This window comes from Bos indicus x Bos taurus, chromosome 28 (assembly GCF_003369695.1).
Source record: "Bos indicus x Bos taurus breed Angus x Brahman F1 hybrid chromosome 28, Bos_hybrid_MaternalHap_v2.0, whole genome shotgun sequence".
NCBI lineage: Eukaryota > Metazoa > Chordata > Mammalia > Artiodactyla > Bovidae > Bos > Bos indicus x Bos taurus.
In genome coordinates this window covers 42,774,617-42,800,251 of record NC_040103.1, presented here as the reverse complement: position 1 = coordinate 42,800,251, position 25,635 = coordinate 42,774,617, and the positions used below count along the sequence as shown (strand labels likewise).

At 38.6% G+C, this 25,635-nt stretch overlaps 1 protein-coding gene across 8 annotated transcripts in view; it reads right to left on the bottom strand.

The window, feature by feature from the left end:
* The window catches only part of MAPK8 (mitogen-activated protein kinase 8), a 100,629-nt gene that overhangs the window by 21,258 nt on the left and 53,736 nt on the right, over positions 1–25,635 (bottom strand). For 4 of the 8 annotated variants that reach the window (XM_027531022.1, XM_027531020.1, XM_027531017.1 and 1 more), the window contains exons 2-5: positions 13,881–14,051; positions 7,527–7,656; positions 4,413–4,471; positions 4,185–4,323 (exon numbers count right to left, since the gene is read on the bottom strand). In XM_027531022.1, coding sequence (XP_027386823.1) covers positions 4,185–4,323; positions 4,413–4,471; positions 7,527–7,656; positions 13,881–14,002 — 450 coding nt within the window. In that variant the 5' untranslated portion in view covers positions 14,003–14,051. Of the gene's footprint in view, positions 1–4,184; positions 4,324–4,412; positions 4,472–7,526; positions 7,657–13,880; positions 14,052–14,300; positions 14,552–16,010; positions 16,114–25,635 lie in introns of all 8 variants that reach the window. The other 4 variants (XM_027531018.1, XM_027531023.1, XM_027531019.1 and 1 more) reach the window with 3 other exon arrangements.

Here is a 25,635-nt window from a genome sequence, read left to right as displayed (position 1 = left end):
GCAGGCCTATAATTCACATATATTGAATATCAATGATTAACAATACAGAAAACTGGCCTGAAAAATAATGATTAATTACTCTTGCAATGTCTATATCCAGCAAAATATGTATACTGTCTTCAGCCTATTTTGATAAGCAATCATAGATGGAGTTAGAAGATATGTCACCTATTTGTTGTTGCTGCTCAGCTGCTAAGTTGTGTCTGACTCTTTGCAACCCTATGGACTACGGATGGCATGCCAGGTTCCTCTTTCCTCCACTATCTCCCAGAGTTTGCTCAAATTGATGTCTATTGAGTTGGTGATGCTATCTATCTCATCCTCTGCTGCTCCCATCTCCTTTGCCTTCAATCTTTCCCAGCACCAGGGTCTTTTCCAATGAGCTGGCTCTTTGCATCAGATGGCCAAAGTATTGGAGTCACAGCTTCAGCAACAGTCCCTTCAATAAATATTCAGGGCTGATCTCCTTTATGACTGACTGGTCTGATCTCCCTGCAGTCCAGGGCTCAGCCTTCTTTATGGACCGACTGTCACATCTGCACATGACTACGGGAAAAACCACAGCTTTGACCAGATGGACCTTTGTCAGCAAAGTAATGTTTCTGCTTTTTAATACGCTGTCTCGGTCTGTCATGTCATCGATCGGTTTTATCAAATTAAAAATAAGTATCAACAGGCTTATGGAACAGAAGATGCACATTTTTATCATTGCTATCCTATAAATATGTGGTCATTATTTCCAAAATGCAATACCTCAGCAAAGAAACACTGCATATTCAAAAATAAATATGAGCTTTGATACTATTTCAATGTCTATCATGTTGGTTAATGATTTAATGGCTCATTGTAGTACTGCATTCTAGTCTAGGAATAAGATTTCAACCTTAAACACTTTACTCTGGAAGAAGAACAAAATAAAAAAATTTTTAAATAATCATTTTTTGTTAAGGGAAAGAAACTTTCAAAAAAGAATATAATCTGAAATTCATCCTTGTATATCAGTATGTATGGGCTTCCTAGTGGCACGGTAGTAAAGAACACGCCTGCCAATGCAGGAGATGCAGGTTCAATCCCCGGGTCAGGAAGATCCCCCGGAGAAGGCAATGGCAATCTACTTCAGTATCCTTGCCTGGAAAATCCCATGGATAGAGGAGCCTGGCGGGCTGCAGTCCTGAGGTGGGGAGGAGCCGGACGCGACTCAGCACCTGAGGACACACACACCAGCGTGCACCCTCCCACAGGCGCTGAGCAGCACTGCTCTCTCTATCTCTGAAGGGCTGAACTCGTATGAATGTGTGACAGGAGCAGTGGACTAACTTAATATTCCATCCTCTCTACCACATTTTTCCAGCCTGTGATTAATTCTAGTCAATGGGATGTGAGTGGGAACTAAGAATAGAAGGGCCAGTTTCTTATACCCTAGCAGTGGACAATCTGAAAGAGAAATTAAGAAAATAACTCCATTTATAATAGTTTCCAAAAGAATAAGATACCTAGGAAAAAATTTTAACTAAGGTCCTGAAAAGACTTGCACACTGAAAACTGTAAAACATAGAAGATTTGTCACAGACTACATTGCATTCCCCGCCGCCCCCCCATCAAGTGCAAACATTGAAGTCCTACCCTTAATGTGACTATATCTGGAGACAGGACCCTTATAGAGGCAATTAAGGTTAAATGAAGCCATAAGGGTTGGGCTCAATGCACAAGAACTGGTGTCCTTATAAGAAAAGAAACACAGACACCAGAGTTTGTCTCTCTTTTTACAAGCACGGAAGGAAGGGCATATGAGGACACGGCAAGAAGGCGGCTACCTCCACATCAGGAAGAGAGATCTCACTAGAAACGCAATTTACTTGCATGTTGGTCCTGGACTTCTAACGTCCAAAAACTGTGAGAAAATAAATTTCTCTTGTTTAGGCCACCTAGTCTGTGCTGTTTTGTTATGGTACACAAAATAGACTAATACAACCTAAGTGGAAAGACAACCTATATTTGTGAATTGGAATACTAAATATAGTTAAGACAGCAAAACTACCCAAGCAACCTACAGAGTCAATGAAATCCTTATTATTATTACAATTCCAATGGCCTTTTCAGTGGAAATGGAAAAGCTGATACTCAAAATTCCTATGGAATCACAAGGAGACCTCAAAAGTCAAAATGATATTGAGAAAGAGTGAAGGTGATGGACTCGTACTACTCCATTTCAAAATTCACTACTCAGCTGCAGTGTTCAAAATAAAGCGGTACTGATAAAAGCACAGACACAAAGACCAATGGAGGTGGGAACGGAGAGTCCAGAAATAAAACCCTATGTCTACAGCCAACTGAATTTCAGTAAGGATGCCAAAATCATTCAGTGAGGAAACAACGGTCTCTCTTAATAAATGGTGCTAGGACAGCTGGATTTCCACAAGCAAAAGAATGAAGTTATTAGCACCTTATCTCAGATCATATATGAAAATTAACTCAAAATGGGTCAACGACCCAAACGTAAGAGCTAAAACGATCAGTGAAAGACTAAGAGTAAATCTTTATGATCTTGAATTCGACAATGGATTCTCACGTAAGACACTAAAAGTACAAACAACCAAAGAAAACATAAACTGATTTTAATGAAAATTAAAATGTTTGCATATCAAGAGAGATCAAGAAAGTGAAAAGACAACATACAAAATAGGAGAAAATATTTACAAATTACTCATCTGATAAGGATTCAGTATTCAGAATATATAAAGAATCCTGATAACAACAAAAAGACAAACAACTCAATTAAAAAATGGGCAAAGGGCTTAAATAGATATTTCTTCCAAGAAGATATACAAATACAAAACAATCGTGAAAAGATGCTTAATGTCATTAGAGAAATGCAAATTAAAACCACAATGAGATACCACTTCATACTCACTAGGATGGCTAGAATGAAAAAGTCATTAGGAATCAGCAAAGATTTGGGGAAATTGGAATTTTTGTGTACCATTGCTGGAAATGTAAAATGGTGTACCCACTGTGGGGAACAATTTGCTGGTTCTTCAGAAAGTTAAATAATACATTCTCTATGTTTTTGATATTTGATAATGAAAAAAAAACCTTTGCTTGTTTATTTCTGAAAAATAATTGTATTTAGTGATTATTTTAGATAGTGATATTATAGCATTCATCGTGTGTAAATTATTTCATATAGGGAAGAGTTCTGACCTGTACCTATTATGGTTCTTATTGAAAACAAAACTGTATGTGCATTTCTGTGATGTTATGAATACATTTCTACTTTATTTTGAAACATTTGCCAAACTAATTACTATAACACTGTATAACATTAAAAGTGTTCATGGACTGCTTAGCATTAGAAGCAGACTGTGTCCCCAAATTCTAAAACAGCAGCAAATGATGCTGCTTGTATAAAGCCTAATAATAATTTTTAGACTAATTTCCACAGTGCCCTGTTGGCGTTAGCACTACCATTGTACCCTGCTGTATAATAAACAATCTTAGACATTTATCAACTGTTGATACAAATGTTAGTCCCTAACCACTTTTTATATGTTTTAAATTTTTGAAATTCAAGTGTACCTGCCGTAACAAAATAAACACTAGACTATCACACACAAAAAAAAAAAGACCCAGCAATAAAACTCCTAGGTAGATACCCAAAAGAACTAAAAACAGGAACTCAAATACTTCTACCTTAATGTTTTTAACAGCACTAAAAGCTAACAGGTGGAAATAACCCAGATGTCCATTAATGGATGAACAGATAAAATGTGGTAAATATATACAAGAGAATATTCACCAGTCATAAAAAGGAACGGACTACTGATACACACCTTAATACAGGTGGAACTGAAAACATTATGCCAAGTTAAAGCAGCCAGACAAAAAGCTCATCTACTGTATGACTCTACTTATATGAAACATCCAGAGAGGTAGATCCATGGACACCGAGAGGAGACGGGTATATGTCAGGGTTGGGGAGAGAAGGGATGGGATGACCACCAGGGCTAGGTAGTTTCCTTTTGGAGCAATGAAACTATTTTGAAATTTGCTATCGGTAGTGGTTGCACAATGCTGTGAGTGCACTAAATATCACTGAACTGCACACTCTGAAATACCGTGAATTCTATGTTACATCAATTTAACCTCAATGATTAAAAAAAGATATGACCATTTTTTCTACTAACCCGGTGAATAATTCCAGCAGAGTGAAGGTGCTTGATCCCACACAGCATCTGATAGAGCAGGTAGGACATTCTTTCATGATCTAGCTCCATCTGAATCACTTGACAAAGATTTGCATCCATGAGCTCCATGACTATGTAACTTTATGGGCGAAAAAAGATAACAGCTAAAGTATGCAGTAACAATCAAAGAATAATATGTATCAACAAAATTTTAATTATTACACTTACACATCTTGAAATTCTTCTAGGGATTTCTGTGGTGTAAAAACATTCAAAAGGCCAATTATCTGTGGCAAAAGCAGAGAAATAGAAAATTTTTCATTTGGAAACTGCAAATACATGGATTAAAAAAAAGCCACTCTCTGTATGAAGTTTTTCAAGTCTAATGTTCTAAGCTTAAGTAATTGCCTTATCTTATATATTAAACCTTCATGGCCAGGGCTGGGGGCAGGGAGAGAAGCAGAGCACAGAGGATATTAAGGGCAGAGACAAGACTCTGAATGAGACTATAATGGTAGATATATGCATCATTACACAGTCGTCCAAACCCACAGAATGTACACCACCAAGAGTGAACCCTAAGGCAAACTCTGGACTCTGGGTGATAAGTATATGTCAATGTAGGTTCACTGATTATAAAAAAATGTACCATTCTGGTGGGGGATGTTAATAATGCAGGAAGCTATGCATGTATGCAGGCAGGGGATATATGGGACATCTCTGTACTTTTCTTCAGATTTGCTGTGAACCTAAAACTGCTCTAAAACACAGTCTTACACACACACACACAAACTATACCAACAGAAGAGCTCCAGAAAATCCATTCCATTTATGCACATTCAATTATTATGGACCTATATTATACAGTCCTCTACATAATCTGTAAGCAAATCTTAAGTACTTTCTGCCAGCTTTTATACAACTCAGTACTTTTATATAACCTCAGCCCTTTTGACTCCTGGTTCTTCATAAAACTGCACTTTCCCAGATTTCCTCATTTCCCATCTAGTTCACCAGTTTATCCATAGGCATGCAATCTTTTCCACTATTCTTTTTCCAATCCTCCTCCCTTCTCTATTTGTACCCTTTTCCTGGGTGATACTATGTATGTTTTTTCCTCCAAATCTATATGGATAATTCCAAATACTCATTAAAGGTTCTTCAGGTTTATGAGTCTCAGATTCTCATTGCTACTTCACATGAGGTCTCTCAAAATAATATAAAATTGAATTCATTATCCTTCCAACCCAAACCTCTTACTTTTCCAGAGTATCTTCTTTTTTACAACAGAAAGCACAGAGTGATTTTTTACTCTTTTTCTCAATATCTGAAAAGTGAAAGTGCAGTCTCTCAGTTGTGTCCAACTCTCTGTGACCCCATGGACCCCATTTGCACCATAATAAATAAAAGAATGCTATCTATTCACTATTATCAGGGTAAATTTCAACCTCTTTTCACCCCCTGTGCTGTTACATATGTTGAGGTGTCTAACATCTCATCTAGACTGTTCATGCTGTAATAACTTCTAACACTTGGTTCCCTAACAATGGTTTTCTGCAAATCCAGCTACCATTTTACTGTCTATGATATATGGTAATAAAAAGATAGTATTACTCACCTTTTCAGAAATCTAAAGCCACCAAAAAAATTTCTAAAACTCCCCTGCAGTACATTCAAAGCCCTCCATGACAGGACAGCAACCCACTTCATCTCTTGCTAAGCCTTCTATTAAACTTGATACTTGAGCAAGAAGGCTGTTTCTCAAAAACTGCCAAGGCCTTTAAACATTCTATTCCCTATGTTTGTCACTTTCTTACTAAATGCTACCAAATCTTCAAGATAGGCTTTTTTCGTAGGGTCTGACAATGCCTGGTTCTTGACAGAGTGGAGTAGTCTACTTTGGCCCCACAACATCGATGTTATTATGGCATTTAATACACTGGTGTGCTTTCACAACTGCCTCTTACTCCTTTTCGCAATTCTGACATATAAGAAAATACCTGACACATATTTTTGAAATGTGTTGACAATTATACTTAGAATGTTTTTCTGGACATAAACTTCATGCAGCAGAGCCCGTGTGAGTCATTTAAGCATGAGGCTTTGCTCACAGAAGACATCCAAATACATGTTCAGTACATGTTCAGTGTTAAAATTCTGAAAAATAATTTTCAGATAGGAGAGGGTAAAACAGATTTGTTTAAGACAGAGGAATAAGTATCCAACTGTTCTAAATGAATGCCTCCTAACATGTCTAACCAGATGAACTACACACTTGGAGACTTGAAGAAATAGTAAAACCATTCTCACTAATATCTAGTCAATCCCAGAGTAGAAGCCTGGTATCAAAGGATATCAGTGGTTTCTCAGAACTGAGAACGAGGGAGATGGGGGAATGTGAGCCAAAGGAAGAGGGTTTCTTTGTAAGGTGATGAAGACGCTATAGAACCTACTATGGTGATAGTCACATATATCAGTGAATTAACTGAAAACCAATGAATTAAATGGATTAGTTGTATGTGAATTGTATCATAATAAAGCTGTTACATAAAAAAGATTAAAATGGATAGCTGTCTTCTTTTCCAAAAGAGAAATGAAGAAAATTGCATCAGTTGTGCACTGGACAAACAGAAGTCAAGGGCTGATTAAATGGGTGGCACAGGACCACTTTGAAAGAAGTAAACATTACTAGAAACATGTACAAATTCACTGAGAAACTTCACTTCTGTGAACAGAAACAACGACAGCAATGATAACAAAGAACAGCAACAGATTGGAGAAATGCCACCAGACATATAATATATGGATTTCAGAAAGGCATTTTTGAATGAAAAAATATAAAAGGGTGAAAGTCATATGCCTAAGTTTTTATAACCACTAGAAAATAGAACTGGGAATGTTTTACTAATTTCATTTAAATATTTTTTAAAGTTTCTGCTAAACTGCTTTATCCAATATTATTAAATAAAGTTCCAATGTCAAAGAATAATGGGAACTAATTCATCTATGTGCAAAGGTTCCAGTTTTCTGAAATGTCAGCTTAACAGAAAACAAAAAGCAGATGAGATAAACCCTACATAGAGTTCTAAAACATCTACCTGTTTAAAATTCCTCTTGAAAAGTAGATGTCAGAAAATTACACAATCTTCATTTCATAAAGTATTTTTCATCTAATATTTAATAAAGTTGAGAAAAATTTCACAATGCAGATACACTTTTAAGCAATGTTTCAACCCAAAAGAACAACTTAAAACACCTACTATTTTACAAGATTTTGATATTCAGGTATTCATGAAGAGGTCTTGATTTTCCACTTAAGAAATGTTCTGAATGTTCACTTACATTTTTGTGATTTACACATTTCATGAGAACTAGCTCTCTGTAAGCACGCTTAGCATGAGTTTGATTCTGAAATGGCCGACTTAACTTCTTGATTGCAACGTTTCTTTCAAGAATGGCATCATAAGCTGCACTGTAATAAAAAATTTCAAAACAACAAAAATTTAATCAAAAATCTGCAAACTTAATTATGAAACATTCATGTAGATTTCTCACTTTCTCCAAAGATAAATGCAACTCAATCAATTTCCAGCCCTTAGTACTCAACACGTTTCTTAAAATATTAATGGATTAAAAGCAAAAATGAACTGTGAAGAAAGAGGCTGTGTTCACTGGGGGTCACCCCAGACCCACCTGGCACACAATGGGCACATGATGCACAAAGCTGTAACGAGCACTCAAGTCCAACAGACACACCCGAGAGCCTACACGAAGGCCTCACCCAAATCGACATTAAGACAAGACAGGATAAAAATACATGTGCTCATAAATTCTACTCAAAACACCTGTTGAAGAATCCTACATCACCTTCTCCTCTTCAGACACAACAAAATGAACACAGAAAGAGCAAAGTACATATAAAGGCATCCACATGAAAGACTATTTTATAAAAGTAAACACAAAATTTGTTTTGGAGGCGCAATTAAAAATCAAGGTATTTATAAATGCTAGATTTCAGGACACCAGAAGCCACCTCATAACTATTAATGAAACACCTATAATTCTGGGAAATATAACACTATATTCATTAACTCTTCATCTCTCTACCATATGACACTGATAAATGGTACATTTCACAAATGGCAGGTCAAAGAAAGTAAAGCACAAGTAAGGTAAAGTGCCTACAAGTTATAGAATAGTATGACTGAAGAGATTTAAAAAATCATTTGGATTAATCACTGCCTGACATAGGGCCAGAGAGGCTAACTAATTTGTTCAAAGTCAGCCAGAAGGTTGAAGGCAAAGCTGAGTCTAGAAGACTGAGACATAAGGTCATGCTTTTCCTGCTGCTGCTGCTAAGTCACTTCAGTCGTGTCCGACTCTGTGCGATCCCATAGATGGCAGCCCAGCAGGCTCCCCTGTCCCTGGGATTCTCTAGGCAAGAACACTGGAGTGGGTTGCCATTTCCTTTTCCAATGTATGAAAGTGAAAAGTGAAAGTGAAGTCACTCAGTCGTGTCCGACTCTTCGAGACTCCATGGACTGCAGCCCACCAGGCTCCTCTGTGCATGGGATTTTCCAGGCAAGAGTACTAGAGTGGGGTGCCATTGCCTTCTCCGGCTTTTCATCCTGGACCATTATAAAAGATGATTTCTCTTTATGTAATACTTGGAAAATCAGCATTTGTTGTTGTTTAGTTGCTAAGTTGTATCCAACTCTTTGCAGCCCTATGGACGGTAGCCCGCCATGCTCCTCTGTCCATGGGATTTCCCAGACAAGAATACTGGAGTGCGTTGCCATTTTCTTCTCCAGGTGATCTTTCTGATTCAGGGATAGAACTCACATCTCCTATACCAGCAAGGGGATTCTTTACCACTGAGCCACCAGGGAAGCCCAAAGGTAGCATAATACTGATTAAAATTGTTCTCTAACCTTATTGGAACCTATTCTCCAACCTAAATTATTCTCTAACCTATTCCTAATAGAGGAAAACAATAGAATGGGAAAATAGAGATCTCTTCAAGAAAATTAGAAATGCCCAGGGAACATTTTATGCAAAGATGGGCTCAATAAAGGACAGAAATGGTATAGACTTAACAGAAGCAGAAGATATTAAGAAGAGGTGGCAAGAATACACAGAAGAACTGTACAAAAAAGACTTTCACAACCCAGATAATCAGCATGGTGTGATCACTCACCTAGAGCCAGACATCCTGGAATGTGAAGTCGAGTGGGCCTTAGGAAGTATCACTACGAACAAAGCTAGTGGAGGTGATGGAATTCCAGTTGAGCTATTTCAAATCCTGAAAGATGATGCTGTGAAAGTGCTGCACTCAATATGTGAGCAAATTTGGAAAACTCAGCACTGGCCACAGGACTGGAAAAGGTCAGTTTTCATTCCAATCCCAAAGAAAGGCAACGCCAAAGAATGCTCAAACTACCGCACAACTGCACTCATCTCACACGCTAGTGAAGTAATACTCAAAATTCTCCAAGCCAGGCTTCAGCAGTATGTGAACCGTGAACTTCCAGATGTTCAAGCTGGTTTTAGAAAAGGCAGAGGAACCAGAGATCCAATTGCCAACATCCACTGGATCATTGAAAAAGCAAAAGAATTCCAGAAAAACATCTATTTCTGCTTTACTGACTATGCCAAAGCCTTTGTGTGAAAGGGAAAGTCGCTCAGTCGTGCCCGACTCTTTGCGACCCCATGGATTATACAGTCCATGGAATTCTCCAGGCCAGAATACTGGAGTGGGTAGCCTTTCCCTTCTCCAGGGGATCTTCCTGACCCAGGAATCAAACCAGGGTCTCTGGCATGGCAGGCAGATTCTTTACCAACTGAGCTATGAGGGAAGCCCTCACAGCTTGACTGTGTGGATCACAATAAACTGTGGAAAATTCTGAAAGAGATGGGAATACCAGACTACCTCTCCTGCCTCTTGAGAAACTTTCAGGCAGGTCAGGAAGCAACACTTAGAACTGGACATGGAACAACAGACTGGTTCCAGAGAGGAAAAGGAGTACGTCAAGGCTGTATATTGTCACCCTGCTTATTTAACTTATATGCAGAGTACATCATGAGAAACGCTGGGCTGGAAGAAGCACAAGTTGGAATCAAGATTGCCGAGAGAAATATCAATAACCTCAGATATGCAGATGACACCACCCTTATGGCAGAGAGTAAAGAACTAAAGAGCCTCTTGATGGAAGTGAGAGAGGAGAGTGAAAAAGTTGGCTTAAAGCTCAACATTCAGAAAACTAAGATCATGGCATCTGGTCCCATCACTTCATAGCAAAAAGATGGGGAAACAGTGGAAACAGTGGCTGACTATTTTTTTAGGCTCCAAAATCACTACAGATGGTGATTGCAACCATGAAACCTAAGACGCTTACTTCTTGGAAGGAAAGTTATGACCAACCTAGACAGCATATTACAACGCAGGGACATTACTTTGTCAACAAAGGTCCGTCTAGTCAAGGCTATGGTTTTTCCAGTGGTCATGTATGGATGTGAGTTGGACTGTAAAGAAAGCTGAGCACTGAAGAATTGATGCTTTTGAAGTGTGGTGTTGGAGAAGACTCTTGAAAGTCCCTTGGACTGCAAGGAGATCCATCCAGTTCAACATAAAGGAGATCACTCCTGGGTATTCATTGGAAGGACTGATGTTGAAGCTCAAACTCCAATACTCTGGCCAACTCATGCGAAGAGCTGACTGATTTGAAAAGACCCTGATGCTGGGAAAGATTGAGGGCAGGAGGAGAAGGGGACAACAGAGGATGAGATGGTTGGATGGCATCACCGACTCAATGGACATGAATTTGGGCGAACTCCGGGAGTTGGTGATGGACAGGGAGGCCTGGTGTGCTGTGGTTCATGCGTTTGCAAAGAGTCAGACACGACTGAGGGACTGGACTAATTGGAAACTTGAGTTTTTTTGGTGGTTATCTTACTGTATTAAATATAGCGAAGAAATTATGTATTAAGAAATTGGCACTGCATAAAAGGATACATCTGTACATTCTATATACCATAACTATTGCCTATATACATATATATATACATACACATACCAAAACATATTATTTTTATTAGAAAATGCCATTATTTACAGATATGTTTTTCCCAAATTAAAAAAAAAAAAAGGCAAAACAAAAAAAACCAGAGGTCATGCAAATGTTTAGAATTTTTGATTGTTTCAGATAAAGCATGTTATATTTTTAACCATTAACTTCATTCCTATTAATTTTTTATCTACTGTATCAAAGTAATCTTTCAAAGTCTAAAATTGAAAAATACAAGTATCTCATTGAACTATTTTGTATCCAAGGAAGTTAGATTTCTAATTATTGATTCTTAAACGTGCACAAATTAGAAACACCTGGGTATTCAGAGGCCCCAATCCAGACCCAATGAATCTTACTATCTAAAACTGGGGCCCAAAATAATGTCTTTTAAAAAAAATTAAGTTCTCCAGTTGATTCTGACAATAAGACAACAGTGCCTTTAAAAAAGTTATTATTTGTCTATTTCATAGTCATGTTTTGGAAGGAATAATCAAAAATTTGAAGGCATTTATTCCTTAGGACTGGTGTTACTTTCCAAAGCAATTAAAAAAAAAATTCTGGTACATAAATTTCAAAAAGCACTTACCTGAGGATTAAGTGAAGGTACCTGTTGAGGCAGTCCAAGTGCAGGTTGGAAAAGAATTTCCAGACACAGAGTATTTCAGAAGGGAGTGAGTTTATTAAGCACATAGAGCAGAGATCATACGGGCACTGCAAGCGCGGTGGACTGGGGAGAGTCTACAGTTTTCGTGAGCTCACAGCCCATTTTTACAGCCTCAACATAAAGGAAATTCCTAGGTGACTGGCTGGGGTGCTACAGGTGTTTACTGGAGTGGGCATCGTTGCCTAATTTGGAGTCAGGAAGCTTGTTGGCGATGATCGGGGGCTCCTGGCGACAGTTACAAGGGGCTCAATTAGCTTTGGAGATGACCCTGGTCCTAGGTCCTGCTTCTGTGGCCTTGGGGCACAACTCAACAGTACAGAAACTACATTTTTCAAATACCATTAACCATTTTATAAATAATATATTCCTCACAACAACCATGCATATATTAGGTGGGGAAATAGGCTACAGAAGAGTAAATTTGCCATGCGTCACAAAGTTAATAAATCAAAGAGCTAGAATCTGAATCAAGAGTTTGCTTTCAAAATTCTTACAACATTGATAATTACCACATTATTTTATTCAAATTTAACTTGTGGTTAAATGTGATTAGTTAAAATGATAACCAGTCAGCCAATAATGCTTTGTAAAATGACCCAGCTTCTGTAATTTGTGACAGTATAAATTACAGCCCATAAATTAAGAATACAGAAAAGAGAATAGATATTTTTGTTGTTGCTGTTCCGTCACTAGATCATGTCTGACTCTTCGTGGACCCATGGACTGCAGTATACCAGGCTCCTCTATCCTCCACTATCCCCCGGAATTTACTCAAATTCATGCCTGTTAAAAGTTGGTGGTGTTACTGTTCCCATTACACAAATTTACTGATTCTAATATTTCACCATTATTCTACTGAAGTTTTTTAAAAGAAATATATTATTATTGGTAAAGCCCTTTCCTTTTCCCTTATTCTCAGAGGTAAGTACTACTCTGAGTTTGGTGTTTATGAATGTTTTTACATCTTTGCGTTCATAAATTATACACGATATTGCTTTATATATTCTAAACTACATATATATGTATATTCTACATCTTGCTTTTAAACTCAACATTACCTTTCTGATTATCCTTGTTGATACATATAGCTCGTTCATTTTAAATGGTACACAGCATTCCACTGTGCTTCTCTTCTCCTACTGACAGATTCGATACTATTCCCAACTTTGCTATTGTAAATGGCATTGCAAAGGACCGTGCTAGATATGTCTCTTTCTGGACATACGCAAGAGCTGTGTGCAAGAGTTTTTCTTGAACCTGGAAGAACTGCAGGATTGTAAACACTTAGGATTTTTAATAGATTCAAAAACAAATCTGGTCCAAGAAGAGGTAATACAGATATAATTATGCTTGAGTGAGGCTTAGACTCCCCAACACTAGCTTATTATGCTAACTTATCATTAACAGAACTGTCCCAAAGAGTGTTTTGATTTTCAGTTTATAAGGAATCATAATGATCTATAAAGCCTAGGTCTTTTGTAGAAATTAGCTTGTAAGTCAATTTTAAAGATACATATAGTTTTGAAATACATACGATGAGACGTTAGCTGACTTTATTCCCCAGTGTAAAATAAGATTTATGAAATTCCAGAATTTCATTACAGTGTAAAAGTGATGATTAAGTGAAGCGTCTTACTGAACAGTTAGTTATGGGAATAGACATAGAATTAATAAGCATGCCACTTATTCATTCCTGATATAGATACTTGTCTTTATGTGGCTTAAGACCAAGTATTTAATCATAATTTACACTTAGGGATGACAGAGCTGATTTATAAAGTTATGTTTTCTGAATAATAATAAAAAACCTTAATGTCAGAAGAAAACAACTTATTATTACAGCTTTAATCTTATAGTTTTAATTTAATTTTTTGAGGCAAGCTAAACATTTACCATGGAATTTATGAGAGGAGAAAACAAAGCAGTTAATGATTTTTTTGCCTAACTTTGGAAGTAAAAACTTACCATACTATTCCTTGGGCTCCTGAACCTATAGGTTTTAAATTCTGATACCGTTTCAGGACTGTGAATGTAGAATCTCCAATCTCTACACTATAAAAATTGCTGTCACGCTTGCTTCTGCTCATGGTGGCAAGCAATTAATTTAATGGCTTCATCCAAAAATTCACCACAAAGCTGCAAAATGGAACAAAATGTGATGTTAACAAAATGAATTTGCTTAATCTTAAAATTCAAGTCATTACTCTGTTCACAGATTGCTAGATCATGTTAAAAGAGCTGCTTCATTACAAATCACAGTTAGAAAGAAAAAATACCACAGAGCCTAGTTAGCATCTGTTACACTTAGAAATAACTGATAGTTTAAAAAAGACAAAAACAAAAAAGGCAAATATTATAACTAAACATGTTTTTAAGATCACTTACAGTTTAAAAATTTAAACTAGTCCTTTTCATGTGTTGATTATAGTGTTAAAATCTTAATTTTTGTAACTGATAAACTTTCATTCAAAAACAGTCCCCCATCTGATTAAGTGCATGTGGAAGGAACAGCAAACTGGCAGGCCAGTCGTCTCCTATCCTCCTGCCAAACAAGCAGAGCACCTGCTGCCGCTGCGGCAGCTCCTGACGCCCAGCAGCAACATCTGGGTGTGCTGTCTGTGCTGAGGCTGTCATGGCTGAAAAATGAGAATAGGATAGAAAATACAAGATTAAAAAAAGAGATAAGGTAAAATTACTTTAAAAATAAGAAAATACAAGTGAGAAAAGCACTTAGTATCCTGAGATAGGAAACAAAACGGTACTGCTTTAAACTGCTTGGGTCACCTAAAGCATAACCTAAGTTCTGACCACAGTCTTTTTTTTTAACCATTTGTCTGATTAAAGCCAAAGCAGTCTTTTTCTACCCATCTGAGTACTGGTTACTGACAAACCTCATCACCTATCCTTACTAGACAAAACCAGCCTATTGTTAAAGGCACGCAAACGACGTCCCTGGTGGTCCAAGGTTGAGGCTCTGTGCTTTCAGTGCAGGGGTACAGGTTTGATCCCTGGCCACAGGGAACTAGGACCCTACATGGCATGAACTACAGCCAAAAGATAAAACAAAATTAAATGAGTCTTAAAATGCATGCCATACAGTTCCGTATCCCAGGATAAGCTGAGAAGCCAATGAGATCTAAAGGACTTCTCATGCGTATGGTCTTCAGACAATGCTAACAAGAGAAACAACAAACGCCCGAGCTCTGCTGAGACTTCTAACGCAAAGATTTAATCTGAAGTGTGCTAAATGCTTACTGTGTGTCAGGCACTACGATGTACCCTGGGGCCACATCATGTGGCGCTTCAAGAACCGGTTACTAAGAGCTGAATTCGTAAGAGTAGGATAGAAACCACCAGAAAGTTAAAGTACAGAATAAGAGAGTGCCTTGACCAGCTGCTACTTGGAGGTTACACTATTAGAGGAGAGGGAGCAAGAGCTGGAAGAAGAAAACTAGTGAGCTACTGAATACAAATGAAAGAAATAAAATGAATAAGTTTTAGATATGTGGAGTTAAAAATAAAAGTTAAACAAAAAGTACAAACAGTATAGGCTTTAAAGGAGAAATAAATTAATTGAAAGCAATTGAGAAGGTAAAGAAACTAATTAGACAAAAGAAAAGCCCAGAGGAACATCTCCAAAATCAATAACTGAACTAGTCATGTAATACTCCAGAGAATACTGTCTGAAACCAAAAGTCTCATTAACTTTGCCTAGGTTGAAAGACCCTAGATTTGTCAATTTCTACAAAAAAGCCTGTGGATATACTGATTGGAACTGTACTGAGTAACAAACATCAATTTGGGGAGAAATGATACTATAACAATTTTGAGTTTTCTGATACTCATTTCAGTTTTCTGATCCATATTCATGATATTCATTCATTCACTTGGTTCTTCTTTAAGCTCCCTCAGCAACATTTTATAGGTTCCAATATACAGATCTTGCAAAATTCTGTTCAGCTTCTCCATAGTATTAACAACTTTTACATGCTATTGTGGATGTTTTTATTTTCACTTAAATTTCAGTTGTTCATTGCTAGTACAAAGAAATACAAGTTGTATAATAACTTCATACTAAGCTCACTTGTTACTTACTTAGTAGACTTTTTTTGTTCTACATACGCAAGCAGTTCCTTCTTCATTTCCAGTTGGGATGGCTTTGACTTCCTTTGCTTTCCTCACTACAATGACTATAATCCTGAAAAGAAGTGGTATGACCAAACATCAGTCCCCATTCCCTATCAGGGGGAAAGCATTCAGTCTTATACCACTGAATGTGATGTAAAGTGTGATACAAATTATTGGACTTTACTAGATGCCTTTAACAGGCTAAGAAAGTCCCCCTCCAAGCCCTAGTTGACTGAGTTTCTATCACTATAGAACATTTAATTTTGTCAAATGATTTTCCTGAATCTATTCCAGTAATCACAGTTTTTCCTTCTTACTTAGTAGGTTCATATAGTGAATTACACTAACTGATTTTCAAAACTTAAACCAAACTTATATTCCTGTAACAAATCTTACTTGGTCAAAGTGTTATCCTTTTTTTGTTTTTAATAACTACTGATTCAGTCCCATCACATCATGGCAAATAGATGGAGAAACAATGGAAAAACACTGATAGACTTTAATTTCTTGGGCTCCAAAATCACTGCAAATGGCGACTGCAACCAGAAATTAACAGATGCTTGCTAAACTTAGCAGTGGCCACAGGACTGGAAAAGGTCAGTTTTCATTCCAATCCCAAAGAAAGGCAATGCCAAAGAATGCTCAAACTACCACACAATTGCACTCATCTCACACACTAGTGAAGTAATGCTCAAAATTCTCCAAGCCAGGCTTCAGCAATACATGAACTGTGAACTTCCAGATGTTCAAGCTGGTTTTAGAAAAGGCAGAGGAACCAGAGATCAAATTACCAACATGTGCTGGATCATGGAAAAAGCAAGAGAGTTCCAGAAAAACATCTATTTCTGCTTTACTGACTATGCCAAAGCCTTTGACTGTGTCGAGCACAATAAACTACAAAATTTTGAAAGAGATGGGAATACCAGAACACCTTTTCTGCCTCTTGAGAAACCAGCATGCAGGTCAGGAAGCAACAGTTAGAACTGGACATGGAACAACAGACTGGTTCCAAATAGGAAAAGGAGTACGTCAAGGCTGTATATTGTCACCCTGCTTATTTAACTTCTATGCAAAGTACATCATGAGAAACACTTGGCTGGAAGAAGCACAAGCTGGAATCAAGACTGCCGGGAGAAATATCAATAACCTCAGATATGCAGATGACACCACCCTTATGGCAGAAAGTGAAGAGGAACTAAAAAGCCTTTTGATGAAGGTGAAAGAGGAGAGTGAAAAAGTTGGCTTAAAGCTCAACATTCAGAAAATGAAGATCATGGCATTTGGTCCCATTACTTCACGGCAAATAGATGGGGAAACAGTGGAAACAGTGGCTGACTTTATTTTTGGGGGCTCCAAAATCACTGCAGATGGTGATTGCAGCCATGAAATTAAAAGACACTCATTTCTTGGAAGGAAAGCTATGACCAACCTAGACAGCATATTAAAAAGCAGAGACATTACTTTGCCAACAAAGGTCCATCTAGTCAAAGCTATGGTTTTTCCAGTGGTCATGTATGGCTGTGAGAGGTGGACTATAAAGAAAGCTGAGCACCAAAGAATTGATGCTTTTGAACTGTGGTGTTGGAGAAGACTCTTGAAAGTCCCTTGGACTGCAAGGAGATTCAACCAGTCCTTCCTAAAGGAGATCAGTCCTGGGTGTTCATTGGAAGGACTGATGCTGAAACTCCAATACTTCAGCCACCTGATGCGAAGAGGTGACTCATTTGAAAAGAAGGACCCTGATATTGGGAAAGATTGAAGGCAGGAGGCAAAGGGGATGACAGAGGATGAGATGGTTGGATGGCATTATTGACTCAATGGACATGAGTTTGGGTAAACCCCAGGAGTTGATGATGAACAGGGACGCCTGGTGCACTGCAGTCTGTGGGGTGGCAAAGAGTCGGACATAACTGAGTGACTGAACTGGCTAGCATTTTATCACTACTATCAACCTTTTTAAAAAGCCAGGTTTTAATTTCTGATTTTCTTTTGTACTTTTGTATTTCTTTGGTTTCTGCTTTTGCCTTTACTCCTCCTTTTGTTTTGGCATTACTCTTATTCTTTAGTTTCTTTAAACAGAAGCTTAAGAGTAATGATTTGAGAACTGCTTTTTATAATATGCACACTTAATACTATTAATTTACCCTTAAAGCAGCACTTTATAGCTTCATTCTACAATTTTTTACCGTATCTATATTTAATTATAAAAAAGTAAAAGTTTATATAGAGCTTACTTTATGCTATGTCCTATTTCAAGTGTTTAATAAATACTCTTTTACCCTCACAACAGTCCTATGAGGGTTTTCTATTAATAACTGCTTATGGCTAGAGAGTAAATTCAGTCCCTGCTACCGCATCTTATTGGAAGCCCCACACACTGCTTCTGTCTGATGCTGCATTACATTAAGAAAGGACCTATTGTTTTTTTCATTTTACAGGTGATAAAACTGAGTCTTAATGATTACAAAGTTAGTAAGGAGTAAAGTGAGGGGTTTTTGTGTGTTGTTTGTTTTGTTTTGAGTCCTTCATCCATGCACTATATATACTGAGTCCAAAATAAACCAGTCTTGGTGCTGAAGAAGATATAAAGGAAGAGGAGAAGTTATAAACACGTTACACATGTTAAGCATGTTGAGATAGATCCCTGAGACATCCAAACGGAAATATCAATTTGTTAGCTAGATACAGAACTGAACCTCAAGGAGATGTCTGGGTGAAAGATACAAATTTAAGAGTTGGCATTGTTATTAAAGCAATGAGAAAGAATGGTATTACTCAAGAGGATGTTGTAGCAAGAAAACCTTGAGTCAGCTTTGTGGATACCCACAATTTAATGAGCAATTAGAGAAAGATAAGCCAACAAAGAAGTCAGTAAAGATGTAGCCAGAGACAGATAGAAAATGGGGAGAATACACTGAAGAAGCCAAAGGAAGAGTGTTTTAAAGAACAGAGTGGCCAAAAGTACTGAATGCTATAGAAATGTCAACTAAGCGGAGTGATGGGAGTAGAAACTAGACTGGAATGAGCGTAGGTGAGAATTACAAAGTGGGTGTAACTATGTCTTTAGAGAACTTTAGCAAAGAAGATGAGAGGAAATTGATGGAGAATGATATATGGTCAAGAAAGGATGACCAGATTAGATACAATATATAACATTCTACAGCATAGCATGCATAACATATATAATACAAAGACAACCTGAGCATATTTATCTGTTAACAGAAAGGACTGCAAAAGGTGGGAAGGGTGAGACGAGGAGAATGAAAAAGAAAACTAAGGTTTCAGTTAGAATAATCTCTCTGAAAACATGGAAAGAAATGGGATCCACAGCATGTGTGGCCATACAGACAAAGATACGAAAGTAGCAGTGCCACCAGAAAATGCCTTCAGAAGACTAAGGCAGAAGGGACAATTTCCAAGGCACCTTTGCATTAAGGATACCGGGGAGACTTAGAGAGGGTGCATTTGGCATACTATTCGCTCCATGATGAAGCGGAAGCAGGAAGAGTGTGAGGAGGCAATGATACTGAGTCTGATAACTCATTCCCCTACTCAAAAAGGCCTCTTTGTGGATTAAAAACAACAAAAGTATAAGTAGAGAATTTAGATGTGACTGCTTACGTGGCTCATAGGAAACAGAGAAAAAACAGGCATTTATTATGCCACTTAATAGATGAGTAACTTAGGCTGCTGCTAAGTCACTTCAGTCGTGTCCCACTCTGTGCGACCCCATAGGCGGCAGCCCACCAGGCTCCCCCGTCCCTGGGATTCTCCAGGCAAGAACACTGGAGTGGGTTGCCACTTCCTTCTCCAATGCATGAAAGTGAAAAGTGAAAGTGAAGTCGCTCAGTTGTGTCCGACTCTTCGAGACCCCATGGACTGCAGCCTACCAGGCTCCTCCGCTCATGGGATTTTCCAGGCAAGAGTACTGGAGTGGGGTGCCACTGCCTTCTCCGTAACTTAGGCTAAAAGTGATTAACATGCAACAGAATGTTGTAGACATGATGAATTTCAGCTTTAGCTTTCAAAATATTCCTCTGCAAGAACACTACACTCATGTCAACGTGGCTAAACTAGCACTCCCAAACTCCCATGCTCTGATTTACTAATTTCCCTTTCTTTTTTGGGGAAATATTTTTCACCTCTTTTTTTTGTATCTATGTAAATTATATCTACAGAGAGAGAGAGAGAGAAAGATAGAGAGAGAGAGAGAGAAAGTCGCTCATTCATGTCCAGCTCTTTGTGACCCCATGCACTGTAGCCTACCAGGCTCCTTCATCCATGGGGTTTTCCAGGCAACAGTACTGGAATGGGTTGCCATTTCCTTCTCCAGCGGATCTTCACGACCCAGGGACTGAACCCAGGTCTCCCGCATTGCAGGCAGACGTTTTACCATCTGAGCCACCAGGGAAGCCTTCTATCTACCAAAGACTAGTTTAAAAATAATATTAATGAGGCCTTTTCCAGCTTGAATCTAATTTCTCATCAAAACTACCTTGCTGTATACTTGGATACGCATATTTTACTACCAGACTGTGTGGTCTTTCTGAGGGTAAGGACTGTGTCTCCTACACCTTCAGATTTACAAAACACGTCAGCTCTTCAAAAGAGATAAAATTTAATAACTGCTAAAAACGTTAACCAAGAACATGAACCTTTTTAAAGTAACAAATTAAAGTGTTCTGTTTATCTTTACCACTGTTTTCCTTCATAAGTAGGGGAAAAAAAAAAGACTGAATTAGGTTTTTATGACCGAAGGTTTACTTCTGTAATGTCTATACAAACAAACAAGACTCAACTGCTATCAGGCCGGTCATCCATGCAATGGTTGGTCTGGTGAGCCTGAATGTAGAGACAAACAAATTAAACTCAGTAGTTTTATAAAAAGTACTTAGGGAAAAAAGAGTGAGTTCAATAGAGCCATAAAGCCAGGCCTCACAGACAAAGGGAAATAATTCAGGCAATGCAATGAAGTTCAGAATTCAAGACAGCTTTAATCATCACATAATCTTAATAAGAAGTCTCTGGGGTTGAAGTGGAGCTTATCCATCTTTACTCATTTTGTTTTTATGGCTACCAACGGTGATGGTTAACTCTGCATGTCAAAGTCATGTTAACTCTGACTAGGCCACAGGTACACAGATACTTGTGAAACATTACTCGAGGTGATTCTGCGAGGGTGTTTGGATGACTTTAACATCTAAGTCAACTGAGTACAGCAAACTGCTCTCCTTAAAGTTGGCAGGCCACATCCAGTCTGCTGAAGGCCTGAATAAAAACAAAAAAGTTTATTATACTGCAAGTAGAAGGGAATTCCTCCTGCTTGACTGTCTTCAGGATGGGATATCGTTTTTTTCATGCTTTCAGCCCAGAACTGAAATAGTGATTATTTCTGAGTCTCGAGCCTGCTGGCCTTCAGGCTAGAACTTACATCATCAGCTTTTCTGGGTGTTAGGCCTTTACACTTGTGTTACATCAGCTTTCCTGGGTCTCCAGCACGCCAACTCAGATCCTGGAACTTGTCAGCATCCATTCATAGTCTCTCTCTCCCTCCCTTCCTATCCATCTATCCAGCCACTCACCCAACATCTAGGTTCTGTTTCTCTGGAGAACCTTAACTAACATAACATCTCATTCTGCTCTGAAGGTTTCTTCTGTGTAACTCCTGGCTTCTCATGGTGGCTGCATGCTGCCTTTTCTCTCTTCATCTGACTCTGCTCAAACATCAGCTTCTCAGAAATGCCTTACATGACTGTGTGTGTGTGCTCAGTCACTCAGTCGTGTCTGACTCTTTGTGGTCCCATGGACTGTAGCCCACAAGGCTCCTCTGTCCATGGAATTTTCCAAACAAGAGTACTGGAATGGGTTGCCAATTCCTACTCCAGGGGACCCTCCCAACCCAGGGACTGAACCCACATCTCTCACATCTTCTGCACAGGCAGGCGGGCTCTTTGCCACAAGCATCGCCTGGGAAGCCCTGTCTTACATGATTAGCCTATCTAAACTAGCACCTTCTAATCATACCCTCTTCCTCAGCCTGTTTCATTGTTCTTCAAAGCACTTACCACTACTGACATCTATCAGATGCTAATTATCTGTCCCCTCAAACATGACTTTCAAGAAAGCATAAACGTTGGTCTGTTTATGATTAAATCATTAGAGCCTAGAATAGTAACTGGCAAATACTGGTCATTCAAATAGGTGAATGAACGACAAACGAACAAACTGTAACTGTGTAAGTTCCCATTACAAACTGCCCTCATTCTCTTCCTCTCAAGGAGTAGCTTCCAGGGAAAAAAGAGGTATGTGATTGACTAGTTGAATCCCCATTATTGCTTTTTGTGCAGTTTTCATACCAGGCTATTTGACAGACCACTAGCCTTAGGTCAAAGGTCTGCCCTGGGCTTATCAGTTATGGCCAAGGTGGCAGAACCACAATCTACAGTATCCATCTATGCTAAGGAATTGCTTAGCCCTGCTTTCTCAGCAAGTAGATAATAGCCTTTTATACGACAGCCCTATGCATGTTAGTCTCTGTGATATCAGGTCTAACTAATGAAGTCTGACTACTTTCAGAGTATAATAAGAGATTTCCTGGCCTAACACTGAAGCCAATGTTTCAAAAATCCTATTAAATTTAATAAACTTACATTTTATATCACTTAAAAAACTTTTTTTTTATTGAAGGATAATAGCTTTGCAGAATTTTGTTGTTTTGTCGAACTCAATATGAATCAGCCACAGGTATACATATCTCTGGTTCCTTTTGAACCTCCCTCCTGTCTCCCTCCCCATCCCACCTCTCTATGTTGATACAGAGCCACTGCCTGAGTTTCCTGAGCCACACAGCAAATTCTGGTTGGCTATCTACTTTACATATGGTAATATAAGTTTCCATGTTACTCTCTCCATGCATCTCACCCTCTCCTGCCCTTTCCCCATGTCCATAAGTCTATTCTGTTTCTCCACTGCTGTCCTGTAAATAAATTCTTCAGTACCATTTTTCTAGATTCCGTACATGTGTGTTATAATATTTATCTTTTTCTTTCGGACTCACTTTACTCTGTAGAATAGGTTCTAGGTTCACCCACCTCATCAGAACTGACTCAAATGCCTTCCTCTTTATGGCTGACTGATATTCCATTGTGTATATGTACCACAACTTCTTTATCCATTCATCTATCAATGAACATCTAGGTGGCTTCCATGTTCTAGCTATTGTAAATGGTGCTGCAATGAACAATGGGATAAATGCGTCTTTTTCAATTTTGGTTTCTTCAGGGTATATGTCTAGGAGTGGGATTGCTGGTTGTATGGTGGTTTTATTTCTAGTTTTTTAAGGAACCTCCATACTGTCTTCCGGAGAAGGCAATGGCAACCCACTCTGGTACTCTTGCCTGGAAAATCCCATGGACGGAGGAGCCTGGTAGGCTGCAGTCCATGGGATCGCTAAGAGTCGGACACGACTGAGCGACTTCACTTTCACTTTTCACTTTCATGCATTGGAGAGGGAAATGGCAACCCACTCCAGTGTTCTTGCCTGGAGAATCCCAGGGCCGGGGGAGCCTGGTGGGCTGCCGTCTATGGGGTCACACAGAGTCAGACACGACTAACGCGACTTAGCAGCAGCAGCAGCAGCAGCAGCATACTGTCTTCCATAGTGGCTATATCCATTTACATTCCCACCAACAGTGTAAGAGTGTTCCCTTTTCTTCACACCCTCTCCAGCATTTATTGTTTGTAGACTTGCTGAGCATCTTTTCATGTTTGTTAGCCATCTGTATGTCTTCTTTGGAGAAATGTCTCTTTAGGTCTTTTTCCCACTTTTTGATTGGGTTGTTTTTCTAGCACTGAGTTGTATGAGCTGCTTGTATATTTTGGAAATCCTTCGTCAGTTTCATTTGCTATTATTTTCTCCCATTCTGAGGGTTGTCTTTTCACCAGGCTTATCATTTCCTTTGCTGTGCAAAAGCTTTTAAGTTTAATCAGGTCCCACTTGTTTAGTTTTGTTTTTACTTCCATTACTCTAGGAGGTGGGTCACAGAGGATCTTGCTTTGATTTACATCATCGAGTGTTCTGCCTATGGTTTCCTCTAAGAGTTTTATAGTTTCTGGTTTTACATTTAGGTCTTTAATCCATTTTGAGTTTATCTTTGTGTATGATGCTAGGAAGCGTTCTAATTTCATTCTTTTACATGTAGCTGTCCAATTTTCCCAGCAACATTTACGATGACGCTGTCTTTACCCCATTGTATATTCTTGGCTCCTTTGTAAAAAATAAGGTATCCACAAGTGCATGGGTTTACTTCTGGGCTTTCTATCAGGTTCCATTGGTCTATAGTTCTGTCTTTGTGCCAGTACCATACTGTCTTAATGACTATAGCTTTATAATATAATCTGAAGTCAGGAAGGTGGATTCCTCCAGCTTCATTCTTTTTCAAGAATGCTTTGGCTATTTGGGGTCTTTTGTATTTCCATATGAATTGTGAAATTTTTCTTCTAGTTCTGTGAAAATGCCATTGGTAATTTGATAGGGATCACACTGCATCTGCATATTGCATTTGGTAGTATAGTCATTTTAACAATATTGATTCTTCCTACCCGGGAACATGGAATATCTCTACATCTGTTTATGTCGTCTTTGATTTCTTTCATCAGTGTCTTATAATTTTCTGTGTACAGTTCTTTTGTCACCTTAGGTAAGCTTAATCCTAGATATTTAATTATTTTTGTTGCAATGGTGAATGGGATTGATTCCTTACTTTCTCTCTCTTGATTTTTCATTGTTCAGTTCAGTTCAGTTGCTCAGTCATGTCCAACTCTTTGCAACCTGAAAAACCACAGCATGCCAGGCCTCCCTGTCCATCACCAACTCCCGGAGTCCACCCAAACCCATGTCCATCGAGTCAGTGATGCCATCCAACCATCTCATCATCTGTCATCCCCTTCTCCTCCTGCCCTCAATCTTTCCCAGCATCAGGGTCTTTTCATATGAGTCAGCTCTTCGCACCAGGTGGCCGAAGTATTGGAGTTTCAGCTTCAACATCAGTCCTTCCAATGAACACCCAGGACTGATCTCCTCTAGGATGGACTGGTTGGATCTCCTTGCAGTCCAAAGGACTCTCAAGAGTCTTCTCCAACACCACAGTTCAAAAGCATCAATTCTTCGATGCTCAGCTTTCTTTATAGTCCAACTCTCACATCCATACATGACCACTGGAAAAACAATAGCCTTGACTAGCCGGACCTTTGTTGGAAAAGTAACGTCTCTGCTTTTGAATATGCTACCTAGGTTGGACATAACTTTCCTTCCAAGGAGTAAGAGTCTTTTAATTTCACGGCTGCAGTCACCATCTGCAGTGATTTTGGAGCACAAAAAATTAAAGTCTGACACTATTTCCACTGTTTCCCCATCTATTTCCCATGTATTGATGGGACTGGATGCCATGATCTTAGTTTTCTGAATGTTGAGCTTTAAGCCAACTTTTGCACTCTCCACTTTCACTTTCATTAAGAGGCTCTTTAGTTCTTCTTCACTTTCTGCCATAAGGGTGGTGTCATCTGCATATCTGAGGTTACTGATATTTCTCCC